Below are 15,074 nucleotides of genomic sequence, written 5' to 3'. Positions count from 1 at the left end.
AATAAAATTTTAAAAATAAATAAATAGATATCCATGGAATGGCAAAAATAGAAAAAGGAAAAAATAATGCAAACATGCCAGAACATAATGAGCTCAAGGAAGGAGTACATATGGGGGTCAATGCTAGCCCATTTACTGCCTTTCTGTGAACTGGAAGGAAATACCCTTTATGCATGGATGTGGCTCAAGACACACAACTGGGCCAGAGAATGTGGACTTGGTTTTAATCACTAATTGTCATTCTGTCCTGGTGTTCTTGGGCAGGACACAACCTCAACTCCACTCATAGTAGCCCTGGTATGGAGGTTACATAATTAATGAAAACCTCACACAAATACGTACTGGGAACCAAAAATATGCAAGGCACCATTTCAGGCTTTAGAGGGATATAAAGAATAAGCCATGGTCCCTGCCTTCCAGGAATTTCGAGTCTGGCCAGACATTAAGGGTTTAGGATGGTAATGACAATCTCATTGGATCTGTGTACTTTAGAATTCCTGAAATGTACAAATAATGTATTTTTCAAACTTAATCTGTGTTGAAAATAGTCCCAGTGATTTTTATTAATTGGAGTCAAGGAGTTTTAAGTACGATCTACTGTTGGCATCTTACTCTGATTCTGTGGCTCTGGGAAAGGCTGCAAAAGTGGAGGGAATGTATATGAATGTGGGTAGAGTAATGTGGGTAGATGGTGTTCCCGATCTTTGATTTCTTTCTAAACAAATGTATCTCTCAGGGCTCCGGGCTTACTTCCCTATGAACCGTTCACAATGGTGGCAGTGAAGATGCTCAAAGAAGAAGCCTCAGCAGACATGCAAGCCGACTTTCAGAGGGAGGCAGCCCTCATGGCAGAATTTGATAACCCTAACATTGTGAAACTCTTAGGTATGACCATAGAAATGAAGAAATGCATTGCATCCCCCAAACAGAAGCTTCCCAAGTTTTCCTCCTTTACCCCTACATTTGTGCTTTTTTCCTTCACTTCTTTGTCAGAGAGCCATCCCTGTTCCTTCCCATATATTTTCTGCACCAAGGAGTGGAACGTTACGTTAAATAACCTCAGTTCAAAACATCGCTTTTTTTTTAAATTACTCAGAGAAGTATGTTGTCATTTAACTTTCTCTCTAGAATGTATACATATACTGACTGCTAAATCCCTGGAATCAAAAACCAGGCCCAATATAAATAAGCCAAGATAATACCATTCATTATTTCTCTTCCTTTTTGAACAGAGACTTCTAATTTTTGCCTGAAAAAAAGAATAATAGGTCTAATAATCTATTTTTACAGTGATGTGAAATTGCACCCAAATGATCTAATATTTCAAGGTGTCCTATTTCCCTCTCAAATACAGCAAGAATTTTAAGTTTTGCAAATGTCCTCCTGGCACTAACCCTGAGACTCCATTTACGTTAACATTTTTTTTCTTTCTAGAATGAACATCCTAAAAGCTAAGTTTTGAAAAATTTTACTGAGCACTTTACCTAAGATTTTGGATTGTGTTATCCTTTCCAAATCTCATCTTCTTCACCATCCTTCCCCATAGAAAGAGCAGGAAGAGCAAGTAGCTTACATGCTCAAAGCAAGCGCCATTTGTAAGCTCGCTCGGCAAACAAGTACCGAGTACTTGCTGCGCCGCACACGTGGTAGGTGTGTGGGATTTAAAAAAAGAATAAGACATGACTTCTGCTTTCAGAGCGTTAAAACGTTGGAGGAGAAACCTCAAACAAATGGACGATTGTCACGGGACGGTAGGTCCTCCGCTAAAGGCTGATAGAAGGCAAATCTGGTAACAGACAGTGTCTGCAGTGGAGGCACTTAGGAGTGATGGATAAGCTGAATCTTAAAAGGTAAATAGGCAGACGTTGACACCCAAACAAATGGGGTCAGGGTTCGAGTGCGATGCTGTCCACAGAATACCGGGGCCCCTATTTTCTAATGTGGCCACCAAGTGCTTTGGGAGCGCTCTTTCCCCCGTGTCACTTGAGACACCCACCCTAACGAGGGCCGTGATTTCGGTTGCAGGCGTGTGCGCCGTCGGGAAGCCCATGTGCCTGCTCTTTGAATACATGGCCTACGGCGACCTCAACGAGTTCCTCCGCAGCATGTCCCCGCACCCCGTGTGCAGCCTCAGTCACAGCGACCTGTCCGGGAGGGCCCAGGCCGCCAGCCCGGCCCCGCCACCGCTCTCCTGCGCGGAGCAGCTGTGCATCGCCAGGCAGGTGGCCGCCGGCATGGCTTACCTCTCGGAGCGCAAGTTCGTGCACCGGGACCTGGCCACCAGGAACTGCCTGGTGGGCGAGAACATGGTGGTGAAAATCGCCGACTTCGGCCTCTCCAGGAACATCTACTCGGCGGACTACTACAAAGCTAACGAGAACGACGCCATCCCCATCCGCTGGATGCCCCCCGAGTCCATCTTCTACAACCGCTACACCACCGAGTCGGACGTGTGGGCCTACGGCGTGGTCCTGTGGGAGATCTTCTCCTACGGCCTGCAGCCCTACTACGGCATGGCCCACGAGGAGGTCATCTACTACGTGCGCGACGGCCACATCCTGTCCCGGCCGGAGGACTGCCCCCTGGAGCTGTACAACCTGATGCGCCTGTGCTGGAGCAAGCTGCCCGCCGACAGACCCAGCTTCCCCAGCATTCACCGAATTCTGCAGCGGATGTGCGAGAGAGCGGAGGGGACAGTGGGCGTCTGAGCGCGGGGACGCGACGGGGGACGCACCGCAGGCCTGGCTGAGACTCTGGGAGCTGCAGGAATCCGAGCCGCTTCTCCTACCTGGACGACAGCACGGCGGACGGATATGCGCGAGTACCGGGGCGGCTAACACCACGCGCGAGTAGCGGGGAGGTCAGTTTCTCACCAAGAGCAAAGTGCAGAGCTCGTCCCGTAGACCACTCCAACTTGGAAAGGCTGACTAGGACATGGTTTACAGGGAAGCAGAGCATCCTCTTCAGTTCCTGACTCGCCTGGCAGCAGAGTAAGACTCTGCTGGATTAAATTTTAATATGAAATGTGATACAGAGCTTCATTTTCAATAGAGTTTACTCCTGTCCATATGAAAGTAGTATATCTTTCTGTAAGACACTTAGGTAAAATACAGAACACTAGGAAGAAAAAACCATTCTTTGTCTCCCACCCAAAGATGACGGGTGCTAGTTGTTTTTGTTTTGTTTTTTTAATTGAATTTCTTTCTTGCATTTGTGCATAATTTTATATTTGTCTGTGTTCTCCAGAGTTGTGGTTATACTTTACTGATAGAGGGCTTCTAAGGAATAAAATGATAAATCGGTAAGGCCATATCCCCACTGTGATTTTTAATTTCCTTTTCTGTCTTTATGCTTCTTCTCCTTTGGAAGTTTTTCCTTTGTGGGCACTTGTCCTAAATTTCATCTGCTTATTTTATTCCTACAGTTTTTCTGAAATACGTTTTTGTATTTATCTTTTTCTTTGAAAATTTTCTCTGTATCTTTGCTTTCATTTTATTTCTTTCACTTTGCAGGGCTTTATGTCCTGTTTTGGTTATTTATTTTTTTTCTTTTCATCTCATATATACAATGAATACCCAGGCAGAAATAATAACTTTTAAACTGACACCGTAGACTAATGTGTATATAACTTTTGCAAAGTAATACTATTTTCTTCTGTACTTGCTTCTGAAGCTACACATTTCAAATTTGTCATCCACTAATGTATTGCCACAGTCTATTAAATCTCCTAAACTATAGTTTAGGAGATTTCTCAAGATGGTCTTATGGCTCTAAGTTATTTCAAACTTGATGTTTTTGTGCACTTTGATATTTTTTTCCTTCTAGAAAACAATTCCACAGGCAATAGCATTAATATAGTGTTGGTTACCAACTTTTTTGTAGGACTATTAACCCTGTCTTATTACATTTTATGATTGTTTAAGAAATAAAAACCCTCTCGAATTCAGATCCCTGATGCACAGATTTTTGAGAGGACCCCCCCCCATGATATATGTTTTTCTAAGGTCAACATGAATAAAATGAATTCATTTCTGAAATGATGTGAACCCAAATACTCCTGGAAAGCAAATAAACAGGGAAGAGAAAATTATAATCTACTGTAGACCAACTTACTTTAATTCAAACTAATTGGTAGTTAGGGAAATGAATTTTTAAAAGGAAATTTTCAGCTGTCTGCTGGAAGAATCCAACTGAAATCAAATTTTCTTTCATGCAACAGCTTGTTGTCTTTGCTGCAGAAACCTGCCATTTCTTGTTCATAGTTCCTCCATGTAATCTAGACAAAAGCATCAGAAATTACCCTGGATTTTACCCACTCCTTCCTCCCTGATATTCTATCAATTTTACTTTTTAAAACCCTCCTTCCTGCTCATGTACCTTTCCTTCCAGCCCATCTGACTATTATAGATTCTATCACAACCTTCCTTCCATTTCAGGCCCAAGCAGATTCCATTGCTATGACAGCGTGAGGACATGCTTATTCACAATTCTGATTCATATAACAGAGAAGTCAGAGCTCAGGACTGAGACCTAGAGAGGTGCTTTAGATAAAAGTCATGATTGTAAGTCCAAAATTGAGACAGTCATCCAAAGGGCTAGCTGAAGAATAAGGTTGCAGCCCGAGTCCATAACAAAAGGCCAAGCGGCCAACAAAGCAGAAAAGCTGGAGAGGCCCAGCATCCAGTGTGGATCTTTTGTGTGGATATCCATGGCATACTTTAAATGGTTCACACATGCGTGTCATATATGTTGTGCAAGCTTCAAAGAAGTCCTCACATTTCCTCAGCTGAGAAAGTTTTATTATATAATTTTTTCATTTATTTTTGAGAGAAAGGCAGAGAGCCTGAGCAGAGGAGGGGCAGAGAGAGAGGGAGACACAGAATCCAAAGCAGGCTCCAGGCCCCGAGCTGCCAGCACAGAGCCCATGGCGGGGCTCGAAGTCACGAGCCATGAGATCATGACCTGGGCCCACGTCCGACACTTAACCGCCGGAGCCACCCAGGCGCCCCTGAGAAAGTTTCATTGTAAAAGAAAGACATGGAAGCCAAGCCAATCAGAAAAGCTACCCCAAAGAAAATCAGAGTCAGGACAGGAACTCCGAGTACCCAGCGTACGGCTCGTGCTGCAGGCATCCCGTCTCAGAACCGGGTGTCCAAGCTCTGGTTCTGTTGTTCACCACTTCGAGCTATTCTCTGTTTCCCTCCCTGCCGCTGAATAACTGCCCTTAACTTTCCTGACTCTTCTTCGCGGCCTCTACAGCCTCATGGATTCTCTGTGTGTTTTTTGGGGCTCTGGTATTCAAGATCCCAAAGCAAACAAAGCGCAGAGATATAGGGAAATACAGTGAGAGAATGAGTGAGTTACTAAGCAAGCAAGTATTAGGGAAACCATGCGATTTTCTTAAATACTTGCAGTAACTGAAAAATCAGCAAAAATCCCATTATAATAATGGTAGTAATAAAAATACATCAGCTAGTGCTTAATGAATGCTTACTGTGTATATTCAAAGGTCTCTAAGTGTAGTAACTTTAATAGCACACTATCCCTGTGATGTCCGTACTATCATTATGCCCATTTTTATGTGAGTACACAGGCAAAGCGAGATTATGTAACTGACCCAAACACATAGAGCAACAGAGCCTGGTTTATGACCAAAAGAGGCTGAGCTCTCAACCACGACACTATGGTGCTTCAGATGGGTACAGAGGGAACAACTGAATCTTGATGACTATATGGGCGGGATTTGTAATTCGTACGTAGTTTCTAAGGACACCCTATAGCCCTTATACTATTAATTGTCTCTCCAAGTCTTGAATAGCAAAAAGAGTATATTTGGGGATTGCTGATTCAGTCACAAAGTCAAATAAATGGCGTGTTTACTTTTTTGTCAGTTCTAAGTGCATTTCCAGGTTATGTTAAGGTCACTACCTTATTTCCTTAGTGCTCACCTTCAGGTTCTGTATCTTAGGAACATGGACCCGTTATTTACCAGTACTGTTTTCTTTGTTAGATACAGATCTTTCCCATTGTAAAATCACTGTATAAATTTATAAGGAGAGACAAGAGAGAGACATTCACAGTACCATTGTTATCAAGCGTCAGAACAGGCACCAACAAGCTGTGTTAAGTGGTCGAATATCAAATGTGACAAGAATACCGGGGTAATGCATGTGGCACCAAAGGAACATATTCCCTGGTTCTGTGATGAAGCAGAAAACGAACACTTCTCTCCACTTTACAGTGTATTATAAACTGTTTGTTCCATGTCATTAGCTATTCTTCTAGAAGTCCAATTTAATTTCTGAATAAGGTTCCATGTTATGGATATTACCATAATTTAGTTAATTTATTTTTGGACATTTGAGTTTTTCTAATTTTCACTATTACAAACAATATTGTGATGATCGTCCTTATTTGCATGTGTGCGTAATTAACTATGGAAATTGTGAGAAAGGGAATGTCTGGGCCAAATGGCATGCACAACATTAAGGCTTTTGTTAGGTATTATCATATTCTCTAGAAATATTGTTCCCATCTGCATTGTACAAGAGATCTCGTAGCCCTAAAAATTTACTGTCACAGAGAATTAATTCTCTTATTTTTTTTAGAAGACTTGTCTATTTGGTGATAGAAAAAGATGATCTCCTTTTGATTTTATGCTTTAAATTACTAGTGAAGTTGAATTTTTCTTGTTTCTAGGTCACTCATAGTTTTTATTTTGGGAATCATCTATAGCCTGTTTTTCTGCTGTGTTGTTCTTTTCTCTAATTGACTTGCAAGAGTCATTTTATAAAACAAATATTGAAACGTTGTCATACTTTACACAAAAGGGAAAATATATACATGCTTTTACCTTAAAATAGCATTTACTTTTTTATTGCACAAGCAATACTTTATTGCACAAGCAATACATAATCTTTTGAAAAGAAAATAAGCAATAATATGCAATAACAACACATAGTGTAAAATAATGGGGAAAATGAAAAAACACCAACCAGTGGTAACTAACATTAACAGCATGATAAATAAAGTTCCAGCTGTTTTCAGATAAGTGTATAGGTAGGTAGGCAAATAGATAAATGATAGATAGAGATAGACAATCATTTTAAATGAAAACCAGATCATACTGTTATATTCTTTTGAGCTTTGTTTTTTCACTGAATGAATCATCAACATATCAAGAAGTATTCATGTGCCTCATCATTTTTGGTGGTTGAAAAATATTCCATCATACGGACCTATAATATTTAACTATTACTCCATTGTTGGACATTTATTTTTATTTTTCATTATAAATACAATATTTTGATTATTAATCTTCTTGCTAAATTTTGTAAATATCTATTTCAAGTGATTTCTTTAGATACAACTTCTAGAAATGTAATTTCTAGAACAAAGATTATCTATACCCTTTTAATACTTTTGAATATGTTGACAAATTATCTTCCAGAATTAATTTATCAATATACACATCTTCCAACTAGATGAGAGATGAGCCTGTTTCTTTCAAATTCTCCAATACTGAGCATTTTAATACTTGCCAGTATAATAGCTTAAAATTCTATTTTGTGGCTTATGCTTATATTTCTTTAAATGAGATAAGATTGAATATATTTTTAATGTTTTGGGGACAATTGATTTACTCTGTGATTTGCCTTCTCCTTCTATTATTTTTCTATTTGGTGTATCTTTTTTCTTATTGCTTTGTAAAAAGCACTTTAAATATTAAGGAGCTAAAATTTGTCATACACATTTTAACCACTTTTATCATGTCAAAAATATATACTTCTATTTGTCTTTTACTATAAGAATTTATTAAACAGGAAAGAAGTGTGAATTTTCAGTCTTTTGAGATAATTGTGGCTTTTTCCTTCATTAATCTGTTAATAAGTAGAAATGTATGAATTGATTTCCAAATGTTGAAATATCCTTATGTTCTGGGAATAAACTCTCTTTGGATGTGTCACATTAAACTTTTAATTTACTACCAAACCTGTTTTATTAACATTTATTTGCATCCATATTTATAAATTCATAAAATTAAAAGTTTACCATTTTCTTCTTTGTTAGAATTTGGTATTAGCATTATGATAGTTTCAAAAACTTAGGAGTTTCTTCCTCTATGATCCTGGTTGGTTTATTTTAAAATAATGCTTGGGGCACCCAGGTGGCTTAGTTGGTTAAGCCTCCAACTCTTTGTTTCGGCTGAGGTCACGATCTCATGGTTCATGAATTCAAGTCCCACATTGGGCTCCGTGCTGTCAGTGCAGGGCCTGCTTCAGATTCTTTCTCGCTCTCTCTCTGCCCCTCCCCTGCTTTCTCTCTCCCTCTCTCTCTCAAAATAAACTTTAAATATTAAAAGTAAAATAAAATAATGGTTACTTATTAATAATAGCAATACACACACCTGTTTTTTTTAAACACTCCTAAGAAGGGTACAAATAAATTTAAATATCCCTTCATCCAATTCATCTCTAGTCCTAGTTTAAGTGCAAACCACTTTACCCATTTCTGGTTTCAGTTCTTCTGGTGATTATCACTGCAATTCTAATAAATACACTTACTTTATAACAAATATTCTTCCTGAATTGATCAATTAGAAAAGCTATGTAATAGCTCCCTTCGTAAAAGATGGGCAGTTCAGAATACTTTTATTCAAACTCCTCTCGAATTTCTGAGATATGTTAATTAACTTCTTATTATCACTTATATTGCTTAGTATTATATTTTTTAAAAAATTTTTATGTTTATTTATTTCTGAGAGCGAGACAGAGCATGAGTCGGGCAGGGGCAGAGAGAAAGAGAGAGAGAGGGAGACACAGAATCCAAAGCAGGCTCCAGGCTCTGAGCTGTCAGCCCAGAGCCCGACGCGGGGCTTGAACTCACAAACTGTGAGATCATGACCTGAGCCAGTCAGTCGCTCAACTGACTGAGCCACCCAGGTGCCCCTCTTATCGTTATATTTTTAAAAATATACTTACACAGGGGCGCCTGGATGGCTCAGTTGGTGAAGTGTCCAACTTCGGCTCAGGTCATGATCTCCTTGTTTGTGAGTTAAAGCCCCGCGTCGGGCTCTGTGCTGATAGCTCGGAGCCTGGAGCCTGCTTTGGATTCTGTGTCTCCCTCCCTCTCTCTCTGCCCCTCCCCTGCTCATGCTCTGTCTCTGTCTGTCTCTCAAAAATAAGTAAATGTTAAAAAAAATTTTAAATATATATATGTATATTGCTCCATGCTGTCAGCTATACCCCTGTTTCTATATTTGCATTTGGTTCTGCAACACATTAAGATTTGAGTATTGACAATAGGTTGGTTCTAATCATGAAGAAAAGGAACAATATCTATAATAATGTGATTATGTAAATATGCATTGCTAAAGAAATGATATTCAATTTTAATGTTATAATGCATTTTAATATGCATTCTTTTTTATAAATAATATATCATTTAAAATATCACCAAGTTTTTAAGTTCTCTTCTGTTATTTTTTTTCTTCCTTTCTTCTGCCTCTCTTCTCTCATGATTTTGTTTTCCACAAATGTCACTGATTTAACATAGAGAATTACAAAGAAGAGTTGCTTTGATTCATATGGGAGCGGGAGTGGGCTTCTGCTGCAGATTTGTTGGTCTGTTTATGCAGCAGGCCTCTCTTCAATGGGATGGCTGCACCTATGGGCTCTGAGTAGGTGGTTCGTGGGGAGAGCAGAAGCAGGCCGAGTGAGCACTCCCACAGTTGCCAAAATGATGAAAAGCCTCTGCTCTGTGGATTGAATACTTCAGTATGTCTCACTCCTGGAGGGGGCGGTTTTTCCTTCACCCCTCTTATCCCCGGTGAGAGTCTGAGATTCTTCCCATATTCTACTCTGCTTCCCTACCAGGCAAATCTTCCAGTCCATTCAGAAAGCATTTCCGGGGGCTCCAGCTGGTGGCAAAGCCTCTCAGTCCACCTGTTCTATGTGCGAGCCTCGCGTCAACCACCCTGATGGACAACCCACAGCCCATCCCTGCTCTCCGTATCTGCTGACTCAGAGCCCGGACTCTCTGTCTACTCTGGTGAAATCACTTCCCACCTCTCCTGACAGCTGGCCCTCGTGTACTGCAGGCTGCACTTTGCGGTTTCCTGTGCCTGCGTTATTCACGAATAAGAACGTTAGATACCTTCTGCTTTCCGAATATTCAAAATGATGGCACTTAGGTTGGTCTCAGCATGTATATACATTTATTCTTATTCACATACCTTTACTGTCACATCAGTGAAATCTTGGGGTGAAAGGAAAAGGCTCAGGCCTACCATTTTGACCAAGAAGCCTTTCTGGAATCATTTTAATAGCTCAGAAATTACCTGCTCCTCCTTAATCTCCTTTGTTGTTTTTGCCTTTCCTCCATCTTTTCCCAGCCTCTGAATATTGGAACACGCCTCCGCCCAATCCTTGGGCAGCGTCTCTCTCTTATCTATCTTCTCCTCTAGTGATCTCATCCGGACGTCTTATGCAAGGCTAAAAATACCACAATACGCTGAAATTTTTATCTTTAGCTCAATCCTCTCTCCGCAGCTTCATGCTCATATTTCTAACTACCTGTTAGAAAAGAGCTTTAAATCCTCCTCCCCTCCCTCTCTGCTCTGTCTCTGGGGCTGATCTGATCTAGGAGCAAAGCCGAAAACCACTTCACAGCTTGGTATTGCCTCTTGTGTCAGGGTGGAGACCCAGAGCCCCTCCAGAATGGGTGCACACTTAGTGTCCTGGTACTGCTGACTCAGAAACTCATTCTCGAGAGGGCAGATCTGGCCTGTTTTAAGAGTTTCCAACAGCCTCCCCCATTCCCATTATGACTGGCAGAAATTCACCAGTATTTTGAAGGTAGCTGTTACCCATCCCTGATTTGCAGCACCGATGTGGGTGTTTCCTTTTTTAACGTGGTCTGTGCATCACTCTGTGGGGATCCCGGAGGAGGGCACTTGATGCTGTACTCAACTCATGTCTTCAACCACAGCCCGCCTCCTCCGTGGGGAGGGTTGGCCTGACCTTGCACGTTCAAATCTTTACAGCACATGCATTTCAGGTCACCATTCTTGTATTTGTTTCAGGTCGATTTAAGTAGCACACTCACCAAGATACATGCACTTATGAACCTTTACTTTGGTATAGATGACCGTAGAAACACGTAGTTTTCAGTACTGAGTCATTATATATACGAAGGCTTAGAAGCTACACCAGTAACAAAGACTCACAGGCAAGAGCGTCTGGTTAAAAAACAAAACGTCTTTGCCAGTGCATTTCTTATCATTATAAGTAACAAAAAATACGTGTATAGATGGTTGCCTTGCCTTCTGAAAGAGCATGTCATCTCCAATATCAAACAAACTGCAGGTGAAGGAAAATAATTACACGACTTCTAAACCTTTACGTGTCTTCCTTACGGAGTCCATCTTAATTAAACACTAAGAGATTCACAAAGGATATTTTCCTTATAAGCTGCATCATCATACCTGTAATTACACAAGAAGCCATCATTACTCTTCTCTCAAACCACAGCCTCTGGAAAGTGTACACCATATTTAGAATTGTGCCCATAAGAAGAGGAAACACCTGCACTATCTAAGGTTGGGTCAGGGAGATGTTAACCACAAAAAACCCCAGACTTAGATATACACTGTCATTTTCTGGGTGTGCTCTTAACTATTTAGAGCTATGATTAAAATTAGAAGTGTTGGCATGACACTAATTTCTGACTTTCGTTTTTAGCAGTGTTGGCCCCGTGGTGGTTAGTAGAAGGCTCCATCTTGTTTCAGTTGACGGTTCACACAAGTAGGGACCCAACAGGCGATTTAACGTCAACTCCAGTTTTGCTACCTTGGTTTTTTTCACTCACTGGGATGCATTATATTTAAGGATCTTGAGAGAGTCCACGAGTGTCGTGTATTCGTTCATTTTACCTTTACTCATGTAAGTGACTTAAATCGCCTTCCCAGGAGACTCTCAAGATCATCCTGTCCGGTATCACTCCGCTTGGGTTGCTTTGTTTATGGCAGCCTCAAAAAAGAATTACCCTGATTTCATTCCATTCCCTAAGGTCTCTTAGAAGTGACAGACAGTGAGGAATAAAAACAATGAAGAAGGAGAGAAACACAGAGGAGAGACGTTGAGAGAACAAAGAACCACAAATAAATTCAGTTTCTAAGAAGGCAAAGAAAACCAGGAAATGCCTGAGGAGTCACAATTTTTAAGATTATTTTATTTTATTTTTTAGAGAAAGAGAGCGGGGGGGGGGGGGAGAGAGAGAGAGAGAGAGAGAGAGAGAGAGAGAGAGAGAGAGAGAATCCCAAGCAGACCTCATGCTCAGCATGGAGCCCATTGCAGGACTCAGTCCCATGACCCCGGGACCATGACCTGAGCTATAATCAAGAGTTGGATGCTGAACTTAGTGAGCTACCCAGGATCTCCAAGATAATTTTAAATAATAAGCCTCTAATACTATAAGGAAAACATATTTACTCAGTTTCTATAGCTGACAAACCCAGTTTCCAATTATGAGATCAGTTTTGTAGAGCTTTATGAAAACATAATTTTTTTAACATTTATTTATTTTTGAGACACAGAGAGACAGAGCATGAATGGGGGAGGGGCAGAGAGAGAGGGAGACACAGAATGGGAAGCAGGCTCCAGGCTCTGAGCCATCAGCCCGGAGCCCAACGCGGGGCTCGAACCCACAGACTGCGAGATCGTGACCTGAGCTGAAGTCGGACGCTTAACCAACTGAGCCACCCAGGCGCCCCTGAAAACATAATTTTTAATTTTAAAATACTTAAGACAGTTTTGGAAGGAAGTATGCATCCATTCACCCAATGTTACAGAAATTTAGAGAAAATTCACTTTTTCTTTGGAAAGACCTCTAGCAGTAAGTGTGAATTTATCTGGCATTTGACCACAACTTATCATTACTGGGTAAATCATTGTATCTATAATACAACAAGAAAATGGGTCCAAGGCACCACAGCTCTAAAGGAAAAACCATTGGGACATCTTGGTGGCTCAGTCAATTAGGCGACCAACTTTAGCTCAGGTCATGATCTCGCGGTTTAGGAGTTCAAGCCCCACATTGATCTCTGCTGGCTCTCCGCTGTTGGCACAGAGCCCGCTTCAGAGCCTCTGTCCCCATCTTTCTCTGCCCTTCCCCTGCTCGTTCTCTCAGTAAATAAACTTAAAAAAATATTTTAAAAAATAATAAAAATAAATAAAGGAAAAAACCATTAATCCTTTGACACGAATCTTTTATACTTAGACGCTGCACTTTAAAAATCTACACTTGGGGCACCTGGGTGGCTCAGTCAGGTAAGCATCTGACTTTGGCTCAGGTCACGATCTCATGAGTTTGAGCCCCGCATCGGGCTCTGTGCTGACAGCTCGGAGCCTGGAGCCTGCTTCAGATTCTGTCTCAGTCTCTCTCTGCCCCTCCCCACTCATGCTGTCTCTCTTGAAATATAAATGAAAATAAAAAAACAATTGAAAATCTACACTTATATTTTTCCGCTAAGATTGCCTTATTTCATAGCTTGCCAGTTTTCCATTAACAATCAATTTGGAACATATTTTTACATTTCAAATACGAACATTTACATTATTTTAATGGCTGTATAACAAGCCATTATATTCATGTGACAGAGAAGTTATGGACTCAGGCACTGACTCAAATCCCAGCAATTGACTTAATCCCTCTTTCAATTGTCCTCATTTACAAAATGAGAATGATAGTAACACTTCATTCATAGGTTTTTGGGAAGGATTCAATGGGTTAATATGTAGACGAGGCTTAGGAAAGGCCTGATGCCCAGTAAATGCTTCCAAGGGTTTTGCTTTAAAATTGTGTCTAATTTTTACCATTATATGGAAGGCTGCCATGAACCATACGAAAACTGAATCATTGCTCGTATCTTTTTCCTATTTCCTAAGGATAAAGTGATAAAATTGAAAAAATTGGGTCAGACCCAGTAAACGTTTTTAGGAATCTTAACGTATGTTGTAAAATTATCCTCCAAAAACGTTGCAGCAGGTCGCACAACCAAGAGCAATGTGTGAAAGTACCCATTTCTCACACTCTGGCTAACTTAGAGTGCCATCGAATTTTAATAGTTAGCCTGTTCGATAAGGGAGAAAATTTGTCCCCTTGCATTACTTTGATTTTCTTTTTAATTCCAGAGCTTTTATGGACTTTTTCAGATCTCTTTAAAATCTTCTCTTTGTCATTTTGTGAATTGTCAAGTGCGAGATCATGACCTGAGCCAAAGTCAGACACTCAACCGACTGAGCCCCTAAAGTTTATTATTTTGAGAGAGACAGTGAGCAAGTGAGTTCGCAGGGCAAAGGGAAAGAGAGAAAGGGAGAGAGAACCCCAACCAGGCTCCACACTGTCAGTGCCGAGCCTAACACAGGGCTTGAACCTACAAACCATGAGATCATGACCTGGGCCGAAACCAAGAGTTGGACAGTTAACCAACTGAGTCACCCATGTGCCCTGCTTAATCGATTTCTTAATTTATTACGTTACTTATTTAAAGGATCCAATCCACATTTTACTGTTTCCATGGCGTTATTTTTATTCTTATTTAATTATTTTTAATAGGTAATATATTTGCTTAGGTCAACATCCAAAGGTTATAAAAATCTATACGGCAGACTTCTACTTCCAGGAAGATAGAGTAGATATGCTTTTCTGTGTGCCTCCCACTAAATACAACTAAAGCTCATGAACATCATGTGTAAAACAAATTTAGAGAGATTATAAGAGAGAGATGGCAGATTGGCTAAAGAAAAAAAAAAAAAAGAAAAGAAAAAAGACAGACCCGGGTGCCTGGGTGGCTCAGTGGGTTAAGTGTCTGACTTTAGCTCAGGTCATGATCTCATAGCTCATGAGTTCAAGCCCCATGTCGGGCTCTGGGCTGACAGCTCAGAGCCTGGAGCCTGCTTCAGATTCTGTGTCTCCCTCTCTCTCTGCCCCTCCCCTACACTCTCTCTCTCTCTCTCAAAAGTAAATAAACATTTAAAAAAATTAAAAAAAAAAAAAAAAGGACAGACCCAAGG

At 40.6% G+C, this 15,074-nt stretch overlaps 1 protein-coding gene and 1 long non-coding RNA gene across 4 annotated transcripts in view; one reads left to right on the top strand and one right to left on the bottom strand.

Annotated features, from left to right (window-relative positions):
* Positions 1-2,382, bottom strand: part of LOC113592840 (uncharacterized) — a 141,752-nt gene extending 139,370 nt beyond the window's left edge. For both annotated transcript variants that reach the window (XR_008291040.1, XR_003412797.2), the window contains exon 1: positions 2,244-2,382. This is a non-coding gene — a long non-coding RNA (uncharacterized LOC113592840). The remainder of the gene's footprint in view (positions 1-2,243) is intronic.
* Positions 1-5,321, top strand: part of MUSK (muscle associated receptor tyrosine kinase) — a 92,960-nt gene extending 87,639 nt beyond the window's left edge. For both annotated transcript variants that reach the window (XM_027034814.2, XM_053204810.1), the window contains 2 exons: positions 737-885; positions 2,026-5,321. In XM_027034814.2, coding sequence (XP_026890615.2) covers positions 737-885; positions 2,026-2,708 — 832 coding nt within the window. In that variant the 3' untranslated portion in view covers positions 2,709-5,321. The remainder of the gene's footprint in view (positions 1-736; positions 886-2,025) is intronic.
* Positions 5,322-15,074: the final 9,753 nt, after the last annotated feature.

Source organism: Acinonyx jubatus, chromosome D4 (genome assembly GCF_027475565.1).
Source record: "Acinonyx jubatus isolate Ajub_Pintada_27869175 chromosome D4, VMU_Ajub_asm_v1.0, whole genome shotgun sequence".
Classification (NCBI taxonomy): Eukaryota; Metazoa; Chordata; class Mammalia; order Carnivora; family Felidae; genus Acinonyx; species Acinonyx jubatus.
Note: the sequence above shows the minus strand (reverse complement) of the source record. Positions and strands in the feature narration are given on the sequence as shown.